This window comes from Onychomys torridus, chromosome 7 (genome assembly GCF_903995425.1).
Source record: "Onychomys torridus chromosome 7, mOncTor1.1, whole genome shotgun sequence".
Taxonomy (NCBI): domain Eukaryota; kingdom Metazoa; phylum Chordata; class Mammalia; order Rodentia; family Cricetidae; genus Onychomys; species Onychomys torridus.
The window spans coordinates 104,097,628-104,119,573 of NC_050449.1; the positions used below are offsets into that span (position 1 = coordinate 104,097,628).

Below are 21,946 nucleotides of genomic sequence, written 5' to 3' on the forward strand. Positions count from 1 at the left end.
GAATCCATCACTAACGGCTAGATAGACTAGTATGGCATCTTTCTCAGGTGTGGATTCTATTAACAGCAAAGGTGTCCCTGTGAGGACCTTTGTGCACTGTGCACATTTGTGTTAAAGCATGTAACAGAGAAGAGATGGGAGATGAGGAAGCCAGGCCCCTGTGCCAATTTTCTTCTAGAGCTGGCTAGGGTCTGATAGCCCAGCAATAGTCCCACATTCTTGTGCTAAAACCCAGTTTTCTTTAGTAAGTTTGGAAACCATTTTTCCCCAATTCACTTACACCTTTATTAAGGCAGAGTTTCAGGTAGTCCTGGCTGTTCTCGAACTCCATAGACAGCTAAGAATGACCTGGGATTTCTGCTCCTCCTGTTTCTACTTCCCAAGTGCAGGAATTACAGGGTAGCTACCATGTTCATTTTATACTATGCTGGGGATCTAGCCCAGGATGCTATGCATAGTAGGTACCCATTCTACCCACTGAGCTACATCTCCAGCTCTCCTCACTACTGTTTTTTAAATGTTGTGTGTCAGGTGATTGCCTTGCAGTTGTTGTGATGATACATATACATATTAGGACTGAAAATATCTTCTAGGAATTTATCAAAGTCTAGGCTATCTGAGAAATGACATGGAAATTCAGTGAAAGTAGGTTATCCCTAACAACCAGCAGATAGGTTTTAGCTAGTCCTCAATAGACTTGGGATCAGTCAGAAAATAGTATCTAGAACTTTCCACAGGAAACACATTATCTATGGCAAAGCAGGAAGACACTATAATGGGTAGTCCCTCTCAACCTCCTCTTAACTGGCTTTTCTTTAGGCAGTGGGCCAAGGATTTTGCCTCTTCAAAATGGCGACATGTAGGCCTACATGATCCCACAAAAACTGTTTGCTCATAGCCAATATTTCCATGTCTCCTTGGCTGTCTAATCCATAAATCTATTTCTGATGGAATGTGTGTGTGTGTGTGTGTGTGTGTGTGTGTGTGTGTGTGTGTGTGTGTGTGAGAGAGAGAGAGAGAGAGAGAGAGAGAGAGAGAGAGAGAGAGAGAGAGGTTGATTTCAGTATCATCTTCTATTTTTCTGCACTTTACTTTTTGAGACAAGGTCTCCCACTGAACCTAGAGCTGGTAAATTCCAAAAGGCTAGCTGGCCAGCCAGCCTCGGGGAACATCCTGACTGTGTCTCCCCAGCACTGGGGTTACAGGTATGTGTAGCTGTGCCAAGCTTTTTATGTAAGTGCTGAGAATTGGAATGTGGGTCCTCATGCTTGCATGACATATACTTTATCAACCAAGCCATTTCCTCAGCCTTTGACATAATCAGAGAGATATTTTAAATCCATAGTTATTGGCAGCATCATAAAAATAATAGGAGAGGCAGCTTTCAAAGTATTTTGTGCTTCCTTCTTTTAGTAGAAAGGTACTGAGTACCAGCCATGCACATTCTCAGACATTCTGCTTGAAAACAACATTGAGCCTGAGATTTAAATCTTCATAACTTTTCAATGAAATTACCTTTGTAGGAATTGAAAGGTCCTCCAAACTGTGTGTGTTAGAGAGACACACTGAAATGTATTCACTAGTGACCAAATGGCATCAGGCATTAGAGAAGCAGGGGTCTTAGAAGGGAGAGTCCTTAGTAACAGCTGCAATCTCCTACTGTGACTGCCATAGCATCCCCATTGCTCTGTTCACCCCTCCCCCCCAACACACACAACCTTGTATGTGTGTGGAGGTCAGAGGTTAGCTTTGGGTTTAATTTTTAAAATTTAATTGATTAATTAATTTATTGAGTAAGAATCTCTCACTTGTCTGGAGCCTAGTGCCCGAGTAGTCTGGGTTGTCTGATCAAGGAACCCCAAAGATCCTCCTGTCTCCATCTCTCCAACACTGAGACTGAAGCATGCACCACCACATCTGGCCTTTGTCCATGGGTCCTGGGGACTGAACTCAGGTCCTAATGCTCGCATGGAAAGCATTTAATGGTGGAGCTGTCTTTCCAGCCCTGGTTCTGCTCTCTTTTACTTAACATGCTTTGTCTAGCCGCAACACGATTCTCTTAGAAAGGACTAGATGGGAAAACATGGGAGGAAATCTGCCTCTGATGGACAGAGAATTGCTTTGCATTTGTGTCCTGTAATGTTAGTGACAGAACTGGGCATTGCATGCTATCAGAACTGATCATATCTTTGAGGAACTTACCAAAGTTTGGGCTGTGAGAAATGACATGAAATTTCAGAGGTAACAAGTGTTTTCTGCAGAACTGGCAGATATGTTTTAATTAGGTCTCAGTAGATTTTGGATTGGCTCAATGGAAGGACAGAACAATAAGGAAGGACATTTCATGGGATGTCAAATGCTGGAATGCTGAAAATAAGCTGAGAAAACAGAATCCAGAACTTTCTATGGAGAATAGGTTGTCTGAGACAGGACAGGGACAAATGGCCATAGGTCAGCATTCGTCCCACCTTTTGTCCCGTGTTCTCACAGTGTCAGTGGGCCAAGGATTTCACCCTTTCAAAGGGATGGCATTCAGAAACATAGTGGTACTACTCAGGAGGCTTCTGTTTCATATATTTCCAGGAAGGCTTTAGAGATGTTTTGATTTTCTTGTGTAGAAGTTGTACAGCCCTAGAGAATTGTTCACTTAAATGACCACAGATGCCCCTGAGGTTCTTTCCCTATAAGAATTCACAGACTTTATATTTGATTTTAGATATTCCCTTCAATCTCTGTTTGGCCATTCTCATCCCCCCACAAAACCCCAGTTACTCAGTGCACATGCACTGCTTTTTTCTTTTTAAATTTTGTTTTATATTTATATGTATATATGTTTTTTTTCCCCACTGAAGAATTGGTTAATATCTAGAGCAGTGGGATACATTCAGAATAGGTAGTGAAATGGTTAAACTAATGGTCAAGTGCTCAGCAGAAAAGTCTGGCTTGGGTGTATTTCCTAATGTCAAATGATTTATTAGAATGATGATGGGTCTATCAACATCAGGGTCTTCCTGCATCTTAAATGCACTCTCAGCCAAGGATGCTACCCTGCTGATGAACGATGATGGGTCTATCAACATCAGGGGCTTCCTGCATCTTAAATGCACTCTCAGCCAAGGATGCTACCCTGCTGATGAATGATGATGGGCATGGTGGATCCTGTTGGTGCCTTGCTCATATCTTGTCCATGCTGGTGTAGAGATCATTCATTCACTGCTAAGGTACCACACATTCCCCCATTTTCACTTTTTCTGTAAGCTAATTAGTCTTAACCAAATAGGATCCTTATTTTCTGGATGCTACATCCCCCTTCCTCCCATGGCAGCCATGGCCCGTGACTGGGTGATGGGATGTGTATAGGGAAATCCCTTGTCTCTGGTGGGACTCTTTAGTTCATTGGGTCTGACATAGTCTGGGTAAGACTAAGTCTCACTTAGTGCCTTCTCTTGTCTGTTTCTTTGGGGCTCCTTGAAAGGGCACCCTGTATAACTAACACACAATAATCCTTACCTAAGACAACACTATTATTATTTTCCCTTCTGGAAAACTTGGGCAGTTATAAAAATCATTGATTCTTTTTACAGTGACTGTATAAGGAGCCTTGAAATTTTAAGCAAGGAAATCCAACAATTTTTCTAACAATCTGTCCATAAAATCTGAGTCTGTTTAATATGCCATGACTTCTAAGTAGACTACAGCTAAAACCATTAAAACTATTTTAAAATAGTCTTACAAACATGGTATCTATCAATAAACAGAAAACTTGGGACTTGTAGAAAAAAAATTTCCTTAATTGACAGAACAGACCCATGCCTGGAGTTAGTCATATTAAGAACATGTGTTTTATGTTCATGAAAAAGCTGGGCATGGTGATGTAATCTCAGCACTGAGGATACAGAAACAGGAGGATGCTGGAGCATGCTGGCCAGCCAGTCTAGCCAAATTGTTTAAGTTCCAGGTTTAATGCCAGACTATCTCAAAAAATAAGCTGGAGTACAGATGCCCAATATTGACCTCAGCCTCCATAAGCACACTCACACATATGAACATATACATGAACACACATAAGCATGCACTTGCACACATACACCCCACATACAACTACATGTTGACCTATTGCGTCATCACATTGGCTCAATGCTCCCTTGAGTGAATCATTGCCAATACTCAATTCACTATCAAGGCAGAATCCATTAGGTGTTATACACAAAAATGGTCCTCTGACCCTCACTCTCCTTGTCAAGCCTTATGGATTTCTGGAGAGGATCTACTTGGAGGAAAAGAGGTGTTCTTCTGACCAAAGACCTTGGTCAGTTCATAATTCTCTCCATCTAAGACTTAGTCTTAAGTCCTGTTGTCACAGAGGCAAGGCATTCATCTTTGGAGTTCACAGGCACACATGACTGCTTGCTTCTCTCACATTTCTATGAAAGGTTGAGTTGTCTATCATTGGCTGGAATAGGTGACCAATTTTTGTAGGAGGAGCTAGCCTAAAGAGGTGAGACTATATCACACTTTCTACCCCCATGTCTCAGAGAACATTGAGGAAGAGAAGGTAGAGAGATTGGAAGAGCTGGAGAATGGGGAGACACCAAAGAACTATAGCACTCACTAACAGCCTCTGGTCTCTGCACAAGACCTGCAAAAGCAGTATGGATAGGGGTGGGTCATAGGAGCTTCCACTCCGAGCTGAGAAGTGACTGACAGTTGATGATGGTAGGAGACAGAGAATTTGTTTTCTTTAGTGGTGAAGGGGTTAAACTCTCCCACTGTCACAACTGAATTTAGGTTCCAGTTCTCTGAGAAAGGCAAACGTGTCATTTCCATTTATCTACAAGTTCCTCACATTCAGGGTCGAGGGAGAGAACAAACACAGAGGACCTAAGTCAGCCTCACAGTGTCTCAAGGACAAACCAGCAGCCCTCTTCTGAGACATGTCCAAGCTTGTGCAGATGTGTCCAAAAACGATAAGACTTAAACCCAGCCAATTAGAAATATACTAATGTGATTCCTACTTGCTGAAACCAATTACATAGCTGACCCTGAAACTCCCCCTTAGCTGTGCTTAAAAGGAGCCTACATGTCCCTCTCGGGGTCATCACCATTTTGTACAGGTGAAAGACCCCACATGCATGCCGGTATAACAAACACTCTTTGTTCTTGCATCCTATTTGAGCCTGGGGTCTTCCTTCAGCATTTCAGCTCACCCTACAGTGGTATGGTACCTAGTGGGTTACCCATGCTGCAGTGGATGGCCACACCTGTATATACAGCCAGCTCTAATTAGACACAGCAAGGTTTTTTTTATAAAAGTACATAAAATTGGGAGAGAGAGTTAAAGGATTTGGAAGGAGTCAGAGGGGGGGTGAATACGATTGAAATATATTTTTTGTATGTAGGAAATTCTCAAAGAATAAGCTAAAATATTATACTGAAATGTTTTTTGAAATTCATCCACAGCACCCCCACCTCATAAGCAAGAATGAAGAGCAGAAAGCCTTAGAGGCAAGACTATAGACAGGCTAGAGGTCATGACCCAGAATTGCTTAACCCACAGGGTGTGGGGGCCAGCTCATCAGGGAGCACCTCAGGCATTAAGTTTGAGGGAAGGAACTTGCAACAGATGGTCAGCTATGAGCCTGTCTTTACTGGTCAGTGTTCCCCTGGTGGACATGTAACCTTGGCAACTTTAAGGACACGTGTCAACAAGGCACACCTAAGGTGTCTCACAAAACCAGTCATGAGTGTACTTCTGTCTCAGAAACCTAGAGGGGGAGGGGAATGCCAGTCTCCTCTTCTTCCTTTCCAAGAAGCCTCTCACATCACTTCTGTCCCACCTCACATCTTTTAGTCCTTTCCCTGCTCTCCTCAAAGAAGGCACTAGTTTGCTTTGTTAAGTCCTTTTTGAAAAGATCAGGGCAACTTGTTGACTATTTTTCTTTTTTCCTTATTCTTTTGAAAGATGAAAAAGCAGTAGGGCTGCAGAGATGGTTCAGGGCTTCTTCCTAATGCTGTGACCCTTTAATACAGTTCCTCATGTTGTGGTGACCCCCAACAATAAAGTTATTTTCATTGCTACTTCTGTAATTTTGCTACTGTTAAGAATCATAACGTAAATATCTGTGTTTTCTGATGGTCTTAGGTGACTCCCATGAAAAGTTCATTAGATCCCAAAGGGGTTGCTCACAGGTTGAGAAACACTGTTTAAGGGGGTAAAAAGTGCTTGTACAGCAATCGAGAGGACCTGAGTTTGGATCCCCAACCCTATATAAAAGCTAGGAACAGTGGAGGCACATATATGCATGTATGTATGTATGTATGTATGTATGTATGTATGTATGTATGTATGTATGTAGTGCTGGAGGGGTGTTGGGATAAGGCAAGCAGATTCCTGGAGCTCTATGGCCAGCCAGGCTAGCAGAAAAGGTGGGCTTCAGGTTTAGTGAGAGACCCTGCCTCAAAAACTAAGAGTAGTGATAGAGATAAGACCTGACAGTCAACCTCCAGCCTCCACACGTGCGCGCGCGTGCACACACACACACACACACACACACACACACACACACACACACACATCTCACCCCTCCCCCCACTATTTAAAAAAGGATTTCAATGAAAAAGGCACCTAGGGTACTTCCTTAGCATTCATGAAGACCTGGGTTTGATCCTTATAAAACCAGGTGTGGCGGCACACAAACGTAATCCCAGTCCTCTGGTGGAAGGAAGGCAGGATGATTAGAAGTTTAAGACTGTCCTAATTAGAGGTAATTAGGTCAGCCTGGGATACATGAGACTGTCTTCAAAATTAAAAATAATTTAAAAGGCAGCTGCATGGGGCTGGAGAGATGGTTCAGCAGTTAAAAACACTTGCTGCTCTTTTAGAGGACCTAAGGTCCATTCCCAGTACCTACATCAGGAGGCTCACAGCCACTTGTAATCCCAGCTCTGGACTCTGAGCACATGCAGGCATGTGCACCAACCCCCCACCAACAACACAAACACATACTTTTTTAAAAAGGCAGCTACAATATAAATTTAATTCAGACAAAAGCAGTGTAACCTTCTTTAGTACAAAGTCTTATAAAATTGTTGCTGTATTTGAGGTGCCCTGAGAAGCCCCTTAGGGTAACGGCTGTGACATTCATTCCTCAGAGGTGAACGCATCTCCATCACTCATTCTTAAAAACACATGTTCCTGTCTTTTCACGTGAACCACAGTGAGATCTAAAATAGACGTTCATCACCTCTCTCAGGGCTATGAATAGAAGTACCTTGAAAAGGCCTGGTGGCAATTGAAAGTGACGCAGGGGATTCAGAAAGGAGGCATTCAAGAAAACCAAACAGGAGGCAGGCTACCTATGTACTCTGAGCAGGGAACACGAAGGGACCCCTCAGTCTCCCACACTGGCAGCTGGGTGCCACACTTCACGGTCAAATGGAGGCATGAGTGGGTGGGAGTTCTAAGAACGAGCTGCATCTGCCAGGCAAGGAGGTTGAAAACTCCAAAGGCGACCTAAGCATTGGATCATACTGCTGACCCCATTCTCCATGTCTTCATCCATGCCTCTTTCCAGGTGGCTGGAAATGTCAAATTTCCACCCTCCTGACTGTGGGGTTTCTCATTCAATTTCTGCAGCCAAAGGAATTCATCAGGAGTCACAGTGGGACACCTCTGGCTCAAGGACTCAAGGTGCTTGCATTCTGCCTCTTGTCCTCACCAGGAGAATGACATGACAGGGCTGGGCCTCTGGCTTATGGGAAGAGTGAGGGACAAGGACAAGAAAAGATACAACTAACTACCTCACGGTGTCTTGGTCAGTCGGGCTCTGTCTGATTTGAAGACGCTCAAATGAGAATTGAAAGATGGCTAGTTTTAGTGCTGGGATTTCAGGATCATTAAGTGGTGTTATAATGGAAATCTCTTGATTAATACAAACCTTGTTTTGTCAATGTGGCTTGTTTGGAGAAAGAACAGGGAGAGTGGAGAGTAAAAACAGAGCGTGTGAGGCAGTCAGCCTTGTCAGAAGACGTGGACAGGTCTCATAGCTATGAGACCAGTAGGACTGATGTTGCTTCTGACTTAGAATATCCCACCTGGGAATGGAAGGGCCTAGAACCAAAGCCGTGCTAGTGCACAGCTGTACCTCCTAATACGCTGTCGTTTCAGAGAGATGGACTATTGCAAGTCCAGAAACAAATGACTTGGGTCTACCTTTAATTCCCTAGCCACTGATTGCCCAACTCTGTATTTGACCTGACAGCCTTGTGAGACTTGGAGGTAAATAACTTCTGGACTCTACAATGACCTTAAACTTTCACTAACCCAAAGGCTGAGCATGTCATTGATGACACTTGAGCTTGATGGCTGAGACCTCCCTGCTTTTCTGTAACATGGCTACCTGATGATCCCATCCATGCATTTAAAAAAATCCCTTGATTTATAACTTTCATTGTTCTATTACTCTAAAAACTTCATGAAACATCAAAACATGGAATTTGGGGTAATCTAAATTTGTGTTTCCTGGACCATGGCCACTAATATTTGGCTCTAGAATGAATTGTCTCTGATTCTCTTTTATGCTGAGACACCCCTTAACTGGACCTTGACAAAGGTGAGGGGATCATAGAGCATTCCACCTTCCTGGCCACACTGGCCATCACTTATGTGTCTGGTTTCAGTGATGACAGACACAAACATTTCAGGTCTCCTCTGTCCACCTGGCATATCAGGCTCAGGAAGGTACATGGGCCACATACAGAAAAGGTGAAAGGGCACCAGGCTCCTGGTAGAGGGTGCCAGCTGATGCCTTGGCTACACCTGTATCCCAAACAACTTCTCCCTTTACCTGGCCCTGCTCTTCTATGCTTTCCACAAGTCCTCTTCCTTAAACCACTCCCCACATGGACCCTCTTGTGTCTAACTCTCTGAAGCTCAGAGTTGGTCCGTGGGTCCCTGAACCTGGGCACCCAGCTCTCACTCATCTTCCCAGGGGCGTTATAGCTGTAAGGGGGTCTTACCCACGATCATGTGGTTGCAGACATCACAGAAGGTGGGCTTCTTAAAGACATGCTCCTGAAAGGTGTGGGCCTTGGTGCTGCTGCCGGGGTGCAGGCCAGCCCTGGTGGGCATGGATGCAGGGCTTCCAGGAGTAGGTATTGGGCTGGGGCCTGGGCTGGGGCCCGGGCTGGCCTTGGCCAGCAGGTCAGCTTGCAATTTCACATCACTGTTGGTTCTCGGGAAGAAGTCGTCAGCACTTTTGCTCCGCAAGCTCTTGGTCTTGAAAGAAAGTGACCGTTTTAGTTTCTGGAGCTGCAATGCAATGACAGGACAACTGCTCTTATGATCAGTCCTGATCAGTACTCCCGTGGCGGGTACAGCCAACTCTGCCCTGTACTGACCCATGGACACCTTAGCCCAGGAGGCTCAGCCAGGCCAGCGTGGGTGGTCCAAGGCCAGCAGCTAGCTGAAATGGGACTCAGTGGTCCACCCAAGCCCATTTGCCAATGAGCAGAAAGCGGCTCCATCTGCCCTATTCCATCTTCCTCTCACCCTTGTTCCTCTAGGTCCCACCAACGTACTGTCTCAAGTCCCAGGATGCTGGGGTTTTGACCTTTGATCTTTTGAGTTTGTGCAGTTGGAAATGAGTTTGAACTCCTGGGTGCCAAGGCTGTGTGTGTAGTACTGTCTTTCTCTCATGACTAGGTCTTATGTCATATGACCATAGCTATTTGTCTCTACAGACAGCATAGTATATGAACAATGTCTCCCTCTGATGTGACATTAATCTGGCTGACTGGTCTCCAGGGCACAAGCTTTCTAATCTGTATGTATCTGAAATATGTGGTCAAGAAATGTGTGTGTGTGTGTGTGTGTGTGTAAGGCATGCCTGTATGCCCATATGGTGTATGTGTGTAATAGATGCTTCTGCATGTGTATAGTATATGTGCATGTACATATGTTTATGTACATGTATGTGTACCATTGCATGGATGTGCATGTGTGTTATATGTGAGATATGTATGTATGCATGTATATATATATTTATATGTGTGTGTGTTGCATATGCATGTGCCTGTGTATATGTGGTGTGGGGGAGTGTGAAGTACATGTGTTTATGTATGTGGTGTGTGTGTATGACTCAGTATTTCAACAGCCTGTTTAGCTTTCCTGGCCCCTCATGTGTTCTTGCCCTGGTTTTCAGCCTCAGTAAACCACATCATTTCTTTTTGCGTTTGGGACTTATGAAGAGACACCAAGTGGATTGAGAAGACTTCTGGACTTGAGTTCAGAATGCATTCCTAATCCAATCCATGCTGATGCTGGGGGGGGGGTGTGTGTCTTCTGGAAGCACAGATGTGAACATAGGAGTCTTACACTTAAAATCCTCTAGGGATTTTGTCTTAGGCATAAACACTTGCTCCAGTTGAGTGTGCTGCTGCAGGCCTAGAACTCTAGCTACTCAGGAGGCAGCAGCCAGTGGATCACAAATCCAAGGCGTGCCTGATTTGCAAAGTGAGTTCCATTCAGCTTTGGCAATTCTGTGTCTCAACAATTAAATGATTAAATGGTGAAAAACAAGACTGAGGCCATAGCTTTGTGGCAGAGTGCTTGCCTGGTATGTGTGAAACCTTAAGCTCACTCCCTAGCACTAAACAAAGGGCCCGACCCCTGCTGTGTGGACTCTGGGCCCTCAGCCTGGTGAAGGTCTGCACCAGCACTGGTTTTGCTCAGTCATGGCTCCCTCCCAGTTGCTTACACATTTCATTATCAGCCCTTAGCACCCTGTCTTCCCTCCACCCAGATAGGAGGAGTGAACAGTGTACTAGTCATATGGCTTTCAGGGGTCAATACACCTTTGAGGGGGCCTCCTTTGGTAAGTATTCACCTGTGGCCGTTCTTTCTATTACCCAGAACCACACCTGTGCAGCAGCTGAAGTCATGCATGAAGGTGCCCTGTGCTTATGGGAGTCTCTACAAGTGGGGACGGGCTCCCTGAGGACATGTAAGATGAACGCATGGGGCAATGTCAAGCCTGCCACTTCCATCCCTACCTCTATCCTGACCTTAGTAGACTAGGCAGCCACTGTGGTCATAGAATGGACACAGCACAAAAAAGCCACACTTGGCCTCTAAAGAGTCCTATCAATTTGCAGTGTGACTGTACAGTGATTCACTTTAAAAGTAGAGCATATTTTCCATTCTGGGAATCTTTTTAGTTTGAGGATTCTGCCAGTCTTAGGGACAGAGATGAGACAAGATCTCACGTCATAGCCTGGGCTGTCTTAGAACTTACTGGACAGCCCAGAATAAGCTGCAGGCTATTCTCTTCCTCAGTCTCCTGCTGAGAGCTCACATGTGAGCCACCAAGGCTCTTGAACTTTTATTTGATTTTACTTTACTTTGCTGTCAGGTTGATGAGATGGATGAGCACATAAAAGGCACTTGTCATCAAGCCTGATGACCTGAGTGCTATTTCTGGGACCCACGTGAAGGAAAGGGAACTGATTCTTACAAGTTGCACTGTGACCTCCACATATGTACTGTGCTGTACATGTGTACACGTGTGTGCATGCACACACACACACACACACAATTGTATTTTTAAAAGTTGACTGTATGTATTTCCTGAGGATTGTATCATCATATGAGGACATTTCATCAAAGTATGTTATAGGTTGAGCACATTAACAACGATTATTGTCATTATTTGTCTGTCTATCCTAGATTTCTGGCACCAGAGTAACAGATGAAAATGTGTTATATCTACACAATGGGATTCTTTTTAGTCATAAAGAGGAAAGTAATGTTGTTTGCAGGAAAATGATGTCACTGGAGATAATCACATTAAGTAAATTAATCCAGTCTCAGAAAGACAAATAATACGTTTTGTTTCATTTGGGGTTCTTGAATTTTATATAGATGTATGTATGTATGTATGCATGCATGCATGTATGTATGTATGTATGTATGTATGAATGACTGACTGAGAGTGGCAGCAAGACTGGGGAACAAAGAGAATTAATGAGAGTGAAGAAGGTGGAGTGATAGGAAAGCAGGGGGCAGAGCTCTAATCTAGTTGTAAAGTAGGACTCTGTGGTTCCTTTGGAAGCCTGCCAAATGCTTTTGGGATCAAATCTGTGATAACCTGAGGGATTATGAGAGACAAGACTCATGAACTTGAGCCCTATCACCTCCTGCAGGACAAAGTACTCTAGCTGAGACCATGGCTTCCCAGCCCAGTCCTCTCCAGACTGTCAACCCTACACACTCACCAGCCAAAGACGGCAGGAGTTGAGGCTGTTGAGCTGCATGTCTGCGTTACCTACAGGGCAGTGCATAACCAACACAGGAGTGTAGGCTGGGAAGGACTTATCAGAACCTTGGAGAAATGAAGGCTGAAGGAGGTCAAGTAACCAGCTTCAGGTCAAACAGCTCTTGAAGACCAGGTTCAAAGTTAAACCGGCCTTCTGCTGACCCTAGGCTCATTCCTTTCTTCATCAGTGAGTCTCTGGGTGTTGGAAGGAGTGAAAAGCAGTTACCTCAGGTCTCAGGAACACAGGACTTCGGCTGCTCAGTGAGTGTGTCTAGGGCTGAGGAAGTAGGTCTGTGGTCTCCAGAAGTTTACATGTGATGACAGGGAACCCTCAGCACTTCCTTTCTTTGCCCTCATGTGTGTGGCTGGACATTGTGTCAGGTGAGGAAGTCTGCCCACTTCTAGAGCCAGAGATTTTGTCAGAAGCCTGTGAGACATTTCTTTGTAAGATGAATTGTTAAATAGTTTTATTAATAAAAAACCTGGGTGAAAGCTGAAAGATCAGAGAAACAGAACAAGCCACAGCCAACCTCACCTCGCCAACTCCTCAGCTGAACCTGTTTCCATGAATCCTCAAACTGAAAGCCTCTGAGTCCTCATCCCTATGGGTCTCAGTTGAACTGCTCAAAAGCCTCTAGTTCCTGGTCCTCACACCTTGTATACCTTTCTGCTTCCTGCCACCACTTCCTGGGATTAAAGGCGTGTGTCCTTCCCAAGCAAAGACATGAGATCCCAAGTCCTGGAATTAAAGGCATGTGCCACCACTGCGTGGCTCTGTTTCTGGTATGGCCTTGAACTCACAGAGATCCAGATAGATCTCTGCCTCCTGAGTGACAGGATTAAAGGCTTGTGTACCACCACTATCTGGCCTCTATGTCTAATATAATGGCTAGCTCTGTCCTCTGATTCCTAGATTAAGTTTTATTTGTTAGTGCACAAATAAAACATCACTGTATTTCTTACTGAGGTGATTGCTTGAAACACATGCCCGCTGATGAAATAGGATCTTCATTGCAAGTTCAAACAAGCACTTTCTTCATACATCCCCAATGGAGCAAAAACCAGAGAGAAAGATAGAAAATGAGGAAATACAGGTAGAATGTGATAAGCACACAGGTCACAAAATGATGAACTCCTCTGTACAACCACTAAGATACAGTTCTATTTAAAATATTCCTTTTTAAATAAAAGAATTATAAGATGATTTTATGCATCTGTGTGAGTGTACCCCATGTAGGTGCAAATGCCCCCAGAGGCCAAAGAAGGTACAGGGTCCCCTGAAGACGGAGTCACAGGAACTAGAGCAGCCTGACATGGGTACCCAGAACTGAACTCAGGTCTTCCCCTGAAGATGGAGTCACAGGAACTAGAGCAGCCTGACGTGGGTACCCAGAACTGAACTCAGATCTTCTCCTGAAGACGGAGTCACAGGAACTAGAGCAGCCTGACATGGGTACCCAGAACTGAACTCAGGTCTTCCCCTGAAGACAGAGTCACAGGAACTAGAGCAGCCTGACATGGGTACCCAGAACTGAACTCAGGTCTTCTGGAAGAGCAAGGTGCTCTCAACTATTGAATATTCTTTTTTTTTTTTTAAAGATTTTTTTAATTTTATTTTTATTTAAAGTATACATTTGTCTGTGTGAGGATGTCAGATCCCCTGGAACTGGAGTTACAGACAGTTGTGAGCTGCCATGTGGGCGTTGGGAATTGAACCTGGGTCCTTTTGCAGCGCTCTTAACTGCTGAGCCATCTTTCCAGCCTCTCCATAAATATTCTTAAGTACATTTTCATGTGCCAGAAATGACTCAAACCTCACTTCTTAAAATTGTTGTAAATTTGATTCATTTATGTATTCATTTATTGAATGATGGACCTTGTACATAACAGTCTACCACTGAGTTACAACTCCAGACTCACTTATTAGAAGGCTCTCCAAGTAGGGGATCATTCATTCCCTTATTCATTAAATAATTCAGTAATGAGTATCTTCTTCTTCTTCTTCTTTTTTTTTTTTTTTTTTTTTTTTTTGAGACAGGGTTTCTCTGTGTAGCTTTGCACCTTTCCTGGAACTCACTTTGAAGAAGACCAGGCTGGCCTCGAACTCACAAAGATCCACCTGCCTCTGCCTCCCAAGTGCTAGGATTAAATTTGGTTGCTACCAGGAGCTAGGCATAGTACTCAATTTTGGTGATAAAACAGTGAAAAAATATTCAACAACAATGAAATTGATCTCTTTAGGATTTAAAGTCAAGTAGGCAGAGGAAAAATGAATAAATGACAACATACTTGGGTGAGGACTTAAGTTACAAAGGGAAATAAAAAGAGATTCAGGCTTTACAAGGTCATAAGAAGGCTTATTTGACCGGTGACATTTGAGCAAAGATGTGAAGAAAGCAGTGGGTATGACAATAATGTTGTAGGAGAGCACTGTGGGTAGTGGAAAACAAGCAGAAAGACGTTGGTAGCTGGACAAAGCAGAAGAGCATTGTGGGTAATGAGAAAGCCTGCAGCAATGGTCCCAGGGAAAAAGCCATATCCCTGCAGCAACCGATGAGGATGTGGCAAGATCAGTGATCTAAATCAGCTTCAGTTGGGGCTTCCTTGCTAGCCGTGGCAAGGGCAGTGGAATTTATCCCAAGGGCAAGAAAGTGGCAAGGGCTGCCTTTTTTTTAAAGGGATGCTCTGGGGAGTTTTTGAGAAACAGAGGCAAGACTGAAGCAAGGAGACCTGCTGGGAGATGCCTGCAGTTAAGTGTCTGGCCAAGAGGGGATTCTGTGGGGTGTGGTAAGACACACTGGGATCCCAGGCACATTCTGAAAGTGGACCCAGGCATTTGCTGAGGGGTTGGATATGAATGAGTAACTCTAAGATTTCTGATTAGTGCAACTGAGTGAATGGAGGCATGCCCTTTTACTAGAAGGAAGAACATCAGAGAAGAGAGACTGGGAGGTCTGAGGTGCTTATTTAGAATTCAAGGGGAGCCAAAGTATTGGTAAATAGATACATGATTTTGGCATTCAGGAGGAAGGTCCGAGCTGCCTAGTGAGTGGGAAGCCATGAACATATGGATGGTGAACAAGGCCATGAGACCAGTTGAAATCATTACAAATGCCATGAGCAGACCCTAGAGAGACTCTGTCTGAAGACAGAGCTCAGGATATTGCAAATTTATGTGAAAAGAAGAGTCATGAGGCAAGGCCATGGTGTTTGAGAAGAAGCTGCCGAGGAAGGAGACACAGAAAAAGGGTATTATGGGAGCTACAGGGAAGGAAATGATTCAGAGAAGGCTGGAAAGCCAGTGGGGCCAACTTAACCCCAATTTAAGTTGATGAGGTTTAGGGCTCGCAAAGGAAGGCCTTAGAGAAATCTTAGCAACATAGCAGATTCAGGGATGCTCTGAGTGTGCGGTAACAAGGTTTCAAGAAAGACTGGCCAGAGGGGAAGACAGCAGAAGTGGTGGCAGGTGGGCAAAGACAGTTTGAGTTTGCCATGAAGCTGATTAGTGAGAAGACAGTGGCCAGTGGGGGCTGTAACATCTCAGTGTTGTCTGGGGAGCATTTTGTTTAAATGCTAGTTGTTTTTAAGCTACTTTTAATCTGATGGTGCATAACAGGAGGTCACTGTTGGAGCTCTGTCCTTGACTAGAGGATAGGAGGTGGGTGTAGTGTACAAGAGCAGAGCTGACTAACAGTGACACAGGCGAACTGGTAGAGCTGTTGCTGGTTGTTTACAGGTGTGTGTGTGTGTGTGTGTGTGTGTGTGTGTGTGTGTGTGTGTGTGTTGTGTCTGTGGTGGTGTGGCCCACATACATGCAGATGCATGGAAGGTAGAGAACAACCCCATTTGTTGTAACTCAGGTGCCACATCAGTTTTTGAGACAGAAAGTAGTCTAAGCTGGCTAGATAGTATCCTCAGGGATCCACCTGTCTCCACTTCCCACAGTGCTGGGATTACCTGCACATGTTACCACGTCCAGCATTTGTTTTTAATGCAGTTTCTGAGGATACAAATCAGGTCTGGGCACTTGCAAGCATTTTATTCACTGAGCCTCCTCTAGGCCAGGGTAGGGATCTTCTGGTTGTTCAGAACATGAGTGAAACCAGGACAGAGAGGGCAGAGAAAGTCCAGCTTACAGACAGAAGAGAGTGTGCACTCCGGACCAATGTATAGTGGGAGGCACAGAGCATCTACAACAGGTCACTACCTATCTGGCAGACGAGAGACTGGATGTGACAATTAAAATGCCTTCATACAGAAGTCTCTGACTTCAAAGCCCTCGAAGCCAAATAAACTCTAGCGAGAACGCAGCTCACCTTCACACTCCTCTTAGGAAAATCTCTCAGCTTAGCACAATTTGTCACCCTGGTGCCAGCTGGGATTTTAGCAATGATCTAGGCAGCTGCCATTTGAACAGCACTTAGGTGGCAGTTAATTAGGGAATGCAGAAGTCAGGCGTCCTGAGAGCACATGGAGAATTTAGCCTGAAGGTGACCATAATGCAGACATGTTGCTTCACCAGTTGGAGAAGCTGCCCTTGCAATGGAAGCTAACTAGCCAGAATGTGGTTGATGTTCTGAGCAGAACCTCAAGTCTGAAGTATGTGGGAAAGTGTGCTGCGAACCAGTCTGCCCACACAGGCAGCTACTAGGGAGGCACACATTCCCTGTGGGCACTTGGAGCTTAGGTTCATGCTCGTTCAAGCTAAAACCATCAGCTGCCTTTACAAACATCTTCTCAGCCATCTAAAAATGCATCAGTAGCACACTGGCTTTCATATCTGGATTCAGATGAGGTCATCAGAAAGCTGTTGACGAGCAAATCATCCTGAATTTCCCTATGTGAGCTACATCTTGGTTTTGAAAATCAACGTGTTTTTTCCTCTTGACATTTTATGTCCTCTAAAATAGTTACATTTCCCATTGAAATAGTCACTGGCTCCTTTTTTTTTGCCTGTAAAGATATGATTAAATCAATTGATGATCTAAGCATAAAGGGAATGAGTTAATGAGGTGATTAACCCTCATGTGTGTGCATTCCCTCTGAAACACACTCTCTTTCACCCTTCATTAACCTCATGGACCACTAACTGCATCTATTTCAAGTCTGGCTGATGCTGTGGGTTGTAAGAGTGTTTCCAAACACACTCAAGGATAGTGGGCAGACAGTGCAGTGCATTCTGGGCCTTGTAAAGTACAGGGCTTATGGTGAGCTTTCCAATTTTATGCTGAGTTTTTATTGTTGATTAGCTGTATTACTTTCATTTGTGCACATGTGTGTGTGTGTGTGTGTGTGTGTGTGTGTGTGTGTGTGTATGCATGCACACACACATTTGCATGTATGTGGAGGCCAGACCTTGGGAGTTTCCCATCTTAGTTTTTGAGACAGGCTCTCTCACTGGATGTGGAGCTCACTGATTGGCTGGTGGGCTGGTTAGTCCCAGTTCCTGTCTCTGACTTCCCCATGCTGGGATTACAAACATCTAGCACTATCTGACTTTTTAGGTAGGTTCTGAGGACTGGAACTCAGGTTATCATGTTTGTGTGGCATGTACATTATTGACTGAACCACCTCCCCAGCCATGTCTGATTTCTTTCATTGCAAGCACAAAACATTGGAGGTTAGATCCACCGCAGTTTAGATAGTGACTTAAAAGTCAGTAATTTTTCCCTCTGTTTGCCTGGCTCTGTGGCAAGCATGTTAGTAAACAGACAGGTAAAGCAGCATTTATTGAATAGGACTGACTGCATATTCTGCTCCCTACAGCTGCATGGTTGAAGCAAGTCTCTGAAACTTCGTGGCTTGAGTCCCACCAAGAAAGGGGAAAATTACCATAGTGCTTCCAAATTCCCTCACAGCTCTGACCCTGTAGGGCACTGTAATACAGAAGACCAGAGTCCATTCTTCAGAAGCATACAGTGTGCTCCTACAGACAAGCAGCAACGTTGAGAACAATCCAAGGAGACACAAGACCATCTACCGATGTCACCGGGTAATAAGTAGACTTCTATTGCTGCCAAGTCTATTTAGTCAGAGAAAGGGAGACATCAGTAGGGGCTAGAACAGTCGGACATCCTTTACAAGCCCAGAGGTGGATTCACTTCTGGTTTTTGAGACATGGTCTCATGTTATAAGTTTAGGTTGGCCTTAAACTTACTATGAAGCTAAGGATGACATTGGACTTCTGTCTTTGTTGTGGGGCTGTTCTTGATGGATCTAACTCATCCAACTTTGTCTCTAGCCACCATTTCAGACACATGGACACAGCCAGAGCACCACCAACCCCAAATTTCTACTGACGTGTTAGCTATTCATGTCTTTGTTTTTCTAAAATGACTCCAGGGTATAATGTCAGCAAAGTCATACATTGTCCTTAATATGATATCAGCATAGTCATACATTGTTCTGAGTATGATGTCAGCATAGTCAGACATTCTCTCCTGAGTATGATGTCATACAGCATAGTCATACATAATATCTTCAGAGATACCTCCTTGCAACGAAAATCTGTGTATTGAGAAGAAATGAGGTGAGAAGCCACCAGTGGTTAGGAACAATGTAAGCTCAGAGACTAATCTCAGTGTAAGGAAATAGTCTGAGGTCCCATTGGGTACTGAGAGGAGAGGGATTTACAGTTAGATACCCAGCTTCTCAGTGGATGGGTGAACAGAGGTGGTGACCATGATGGATCTGGGCTGGAAAAAGCAGGAGGAGGCAAATTTAGAGGTGATTGGAGCAAAGAACTTTGGGTCACAATACTTCTAACTTGACTGTTCATTGTAACTTTGCCATTATTTTTTAACTTGGAAAATCACCAGCAAAATTTACACTGCTCTCTAAGGTATATGCATGAGGGCTCCTTATTATCCTGAAGGAAGGCTTGTAGAGTCAGTTACCTGATGCAGCATGAAGGGATTTTGTGGAGTGTTTCTATGACCCTCCTTATCCTTGGAGTCTTACCAGGGGAAGCCTTGTCTAGGAGGCACAGAGCCTGAACTGGAATTGTAGGTGTTGACCCACATGACCTACCAAGGGCAGTCAAGCCAAGCTGGAAGATACCGCAGTCACCAAGTGTAGTGGGTAGCCATCCCAGCCTTGGCCTGGAAGTTCCAACCCCTAATGAGGCTTCGCTAGTGGTCATGCCCACAAGGCAGGGCTGAGGGAGGAAGCTGAAGACCCAGGATCGAGAGGTTTCTCTTGGTTCCAGGACCCTGGACGCTGGAGGTAGACTGAGCAGAGTTCTCCAGAGAACACCGTCGGACTGCGCCATACCTTTGCCAGACCCTGCAACCTATCCCTTCATTTGTAAGTTACCCCACAAAATAAACCTCCCTTTTAACTATGTGGAGTGGCCTTAATAATTACACCAATAACCAAGCCCACTACATGTAGCCATACTTGGTTTCTTCTGTTCCACAGGTTGTTGCTGCTGTTGCTGAGAGAAGCTAGGGAGGGGGGTCAACCCTGGGGCCAATGATATTTCTTCTCAAGAGTGAAGAGAAGAGCTTGACTCTTGACAAATGTTGGCTCCGTGCATCATGGAAAAACCATCTCGAAAGCACATGACAGGTTTAGGTTATGAGCCCTTCTAGAATTTAATTCACAGAACCCACTGACTAAATAACCAGAGGGATAGAGAATAAACATGTACACTTAAGTACAACACAAAGCTTGGTTTATTAAGCATGGCCTTGTAAATATTAGGCACCCATTACTGTCCGAATTGTGTCCTCCTAATTCCTACACTGAAGGCTTAACAGTCCACCCTGTACCTCAGAATGTGACTATGTTTGGAGATCTGGTTTTTACAGAGGTAATTAAAGTCAAAACAAGACTATTACAATGTGCTCTAATCCAATCTGACCGGTGCCCTTACCAGAAGAGGAAATTTGGAGGATGGGGAGATGGCTCAGTGGGGAAAATTTCACCTCACAAGCATTAGTATCCAAGTTTCCAGCCCCATATAAGAGCTGGATGTAGAATCATGCATTTGTAACTCCAGCACTTTGGTGACAGAGATAAGTGGATCACTGGAGCTCAATGGCTAACCTCCAGCTGAATTGGTGAGCTCTAGGTTTAGTAAGAAACCATGTCTCTAAGAATAAATGGGCAAGCAAAAGAGGAATGGAACTAATATTGACTTCTGGTGTCTATGCACATGAATGGGCACTCATACCCCACCCCATACAAACATGCATGTGCACACATGCATGTGCACACACACACACACACACACACACACACACACACACACACTAAAGAAGATATTTGGACACATAGACACATGAAGGAATGACGAGGTGAGACACAATAAGGAGGCAGCCCTTTGCAAAGCCAGGAGACCAAAGCCTCAGAAGAACACAATATATGGATATTAGATCCCAGCCTATGGAATGGAGAAAAAAAATAGACCTGTTATTTCTGTCATTCAGTCTGTGGTATTTTATTATAGCAATTGTACCAAACTAACAGGGTCCTTAGTAAAAGCTTGCTGGGGGACAGCACTGCCTCCCTAGAGTAATGGCTGTCTATCAGAAAGCTGCCCTGAGGAGGCTCCTGTTCTGTGCTTGGTGCTGTCCCTCACACATCCTCTTAGAGTATAATCCACTAGGTAACAAGGATGGACAACCAGGCAGGCTGTCTTAGCCTATTACCTTGGACATTTTCATACATGTGCTCCTGGAGAGTTTTAGCTCTGCATCTAAATCTCAGCTCAGAACTTCTGCCCATGTCTTGCCAGAACTTTCTATAACTTCAATACAAAGTTCAGTATTCCATGCTTCGAGGTGCCTTAGTAACAGGCAACCACATCCCTGCTACATCACTGGGGCTTCATTCTGCCCAATATACTTTACACTAAGAGGTATGGACTCTGCTTCATGTCTGTCTGCATCTTCACCTAGTGGAGTTTCTGCCATGGGATGGGTATTTTGTTTCAGTACATGAGTAAGTAGGAGAGTGCACCTTCTGTATCAGAAGCTTAGATTTCCCATATTTATTGGGGGTGGGGATCACAGAGTCATCCAAACAGTGCTCTTGCTTTCAAGACTGAGTTTTTCTTTCTGCCATCTTTAACTCCATTCTTTGCCACAGGCCATAGCCAACTTCCTTTCTCTTCTCCAAACCTGTACAGAGGTGTTTTCTCTGCACCTGTGGTGGTACCTGCCCTTCCCTGTCTCCATACTATATCTCTGCAAGCTATTTTATAGCACTGTGTGCAGTAGAAGGAAGTAGAGGAAGTACATCCTCTTGACCCCGAGGCTTAAAACCAAAAGACTTCAGGAGCCCAAGTGTAACAGTAGGTGGTGGGTGAGGGGAACATTCTCAAGGCTGGGGCACCTTGGTGGTGGTCATGCAAGATCAATGGATAGGGTCAATCCAGAAGATGAGGATATAGCCTGGAGGTACCCCAAGGACACGGAAGGGACATTTTTCCAGGATACATACGTCAGCCATGATGAACACAGAGAGAGCACTGTTCTGAGCAGGTTCCCAAATGGTCTCACCATGCTCAGGCTGCTTCCTGTGGGCACATAAATTAGCCTAGAGGGATCTCAGCAGTCACAAGGAACATGTGTATACTCTGGGGGTGGCCCTGGACCTGAGCAAGGCTTGTAGTAGGGCCTTTGTAG

The 21,946-nt window shown here is 44.5% G+C and overlaps 1 protein-coding gene across 3 annotated transcripts in view; it reads right to left on the reverse strand.

Moving 5' to 3' along the window:
- Nucleotides 1-21,946, reverse strand: part of Stac (SH3 and cysteine rich domain) — a 126,966-nt gene that overhangs the window by 65,167 nt on the left and 39,853 nt on the right. Inside the window, exon 2 of one of the 3 annotated variants that reach the window (XM_036191763.1) lies at nt 9,019-9,310. The exons of 1 other annotated variant lie outside the window; for it this stretch is intronic. In XM_036191763.1, the coding sequence (XP_036047656.1) occupies nt 9,019-9,310 (292 nt within the window). The remainder of the gene's footprint in view (nt 1-9,018; nt 9,311-21,946) is intronic. One more of the 3 variants, XM_036191764.1, reaches the window with a different exon arrangement.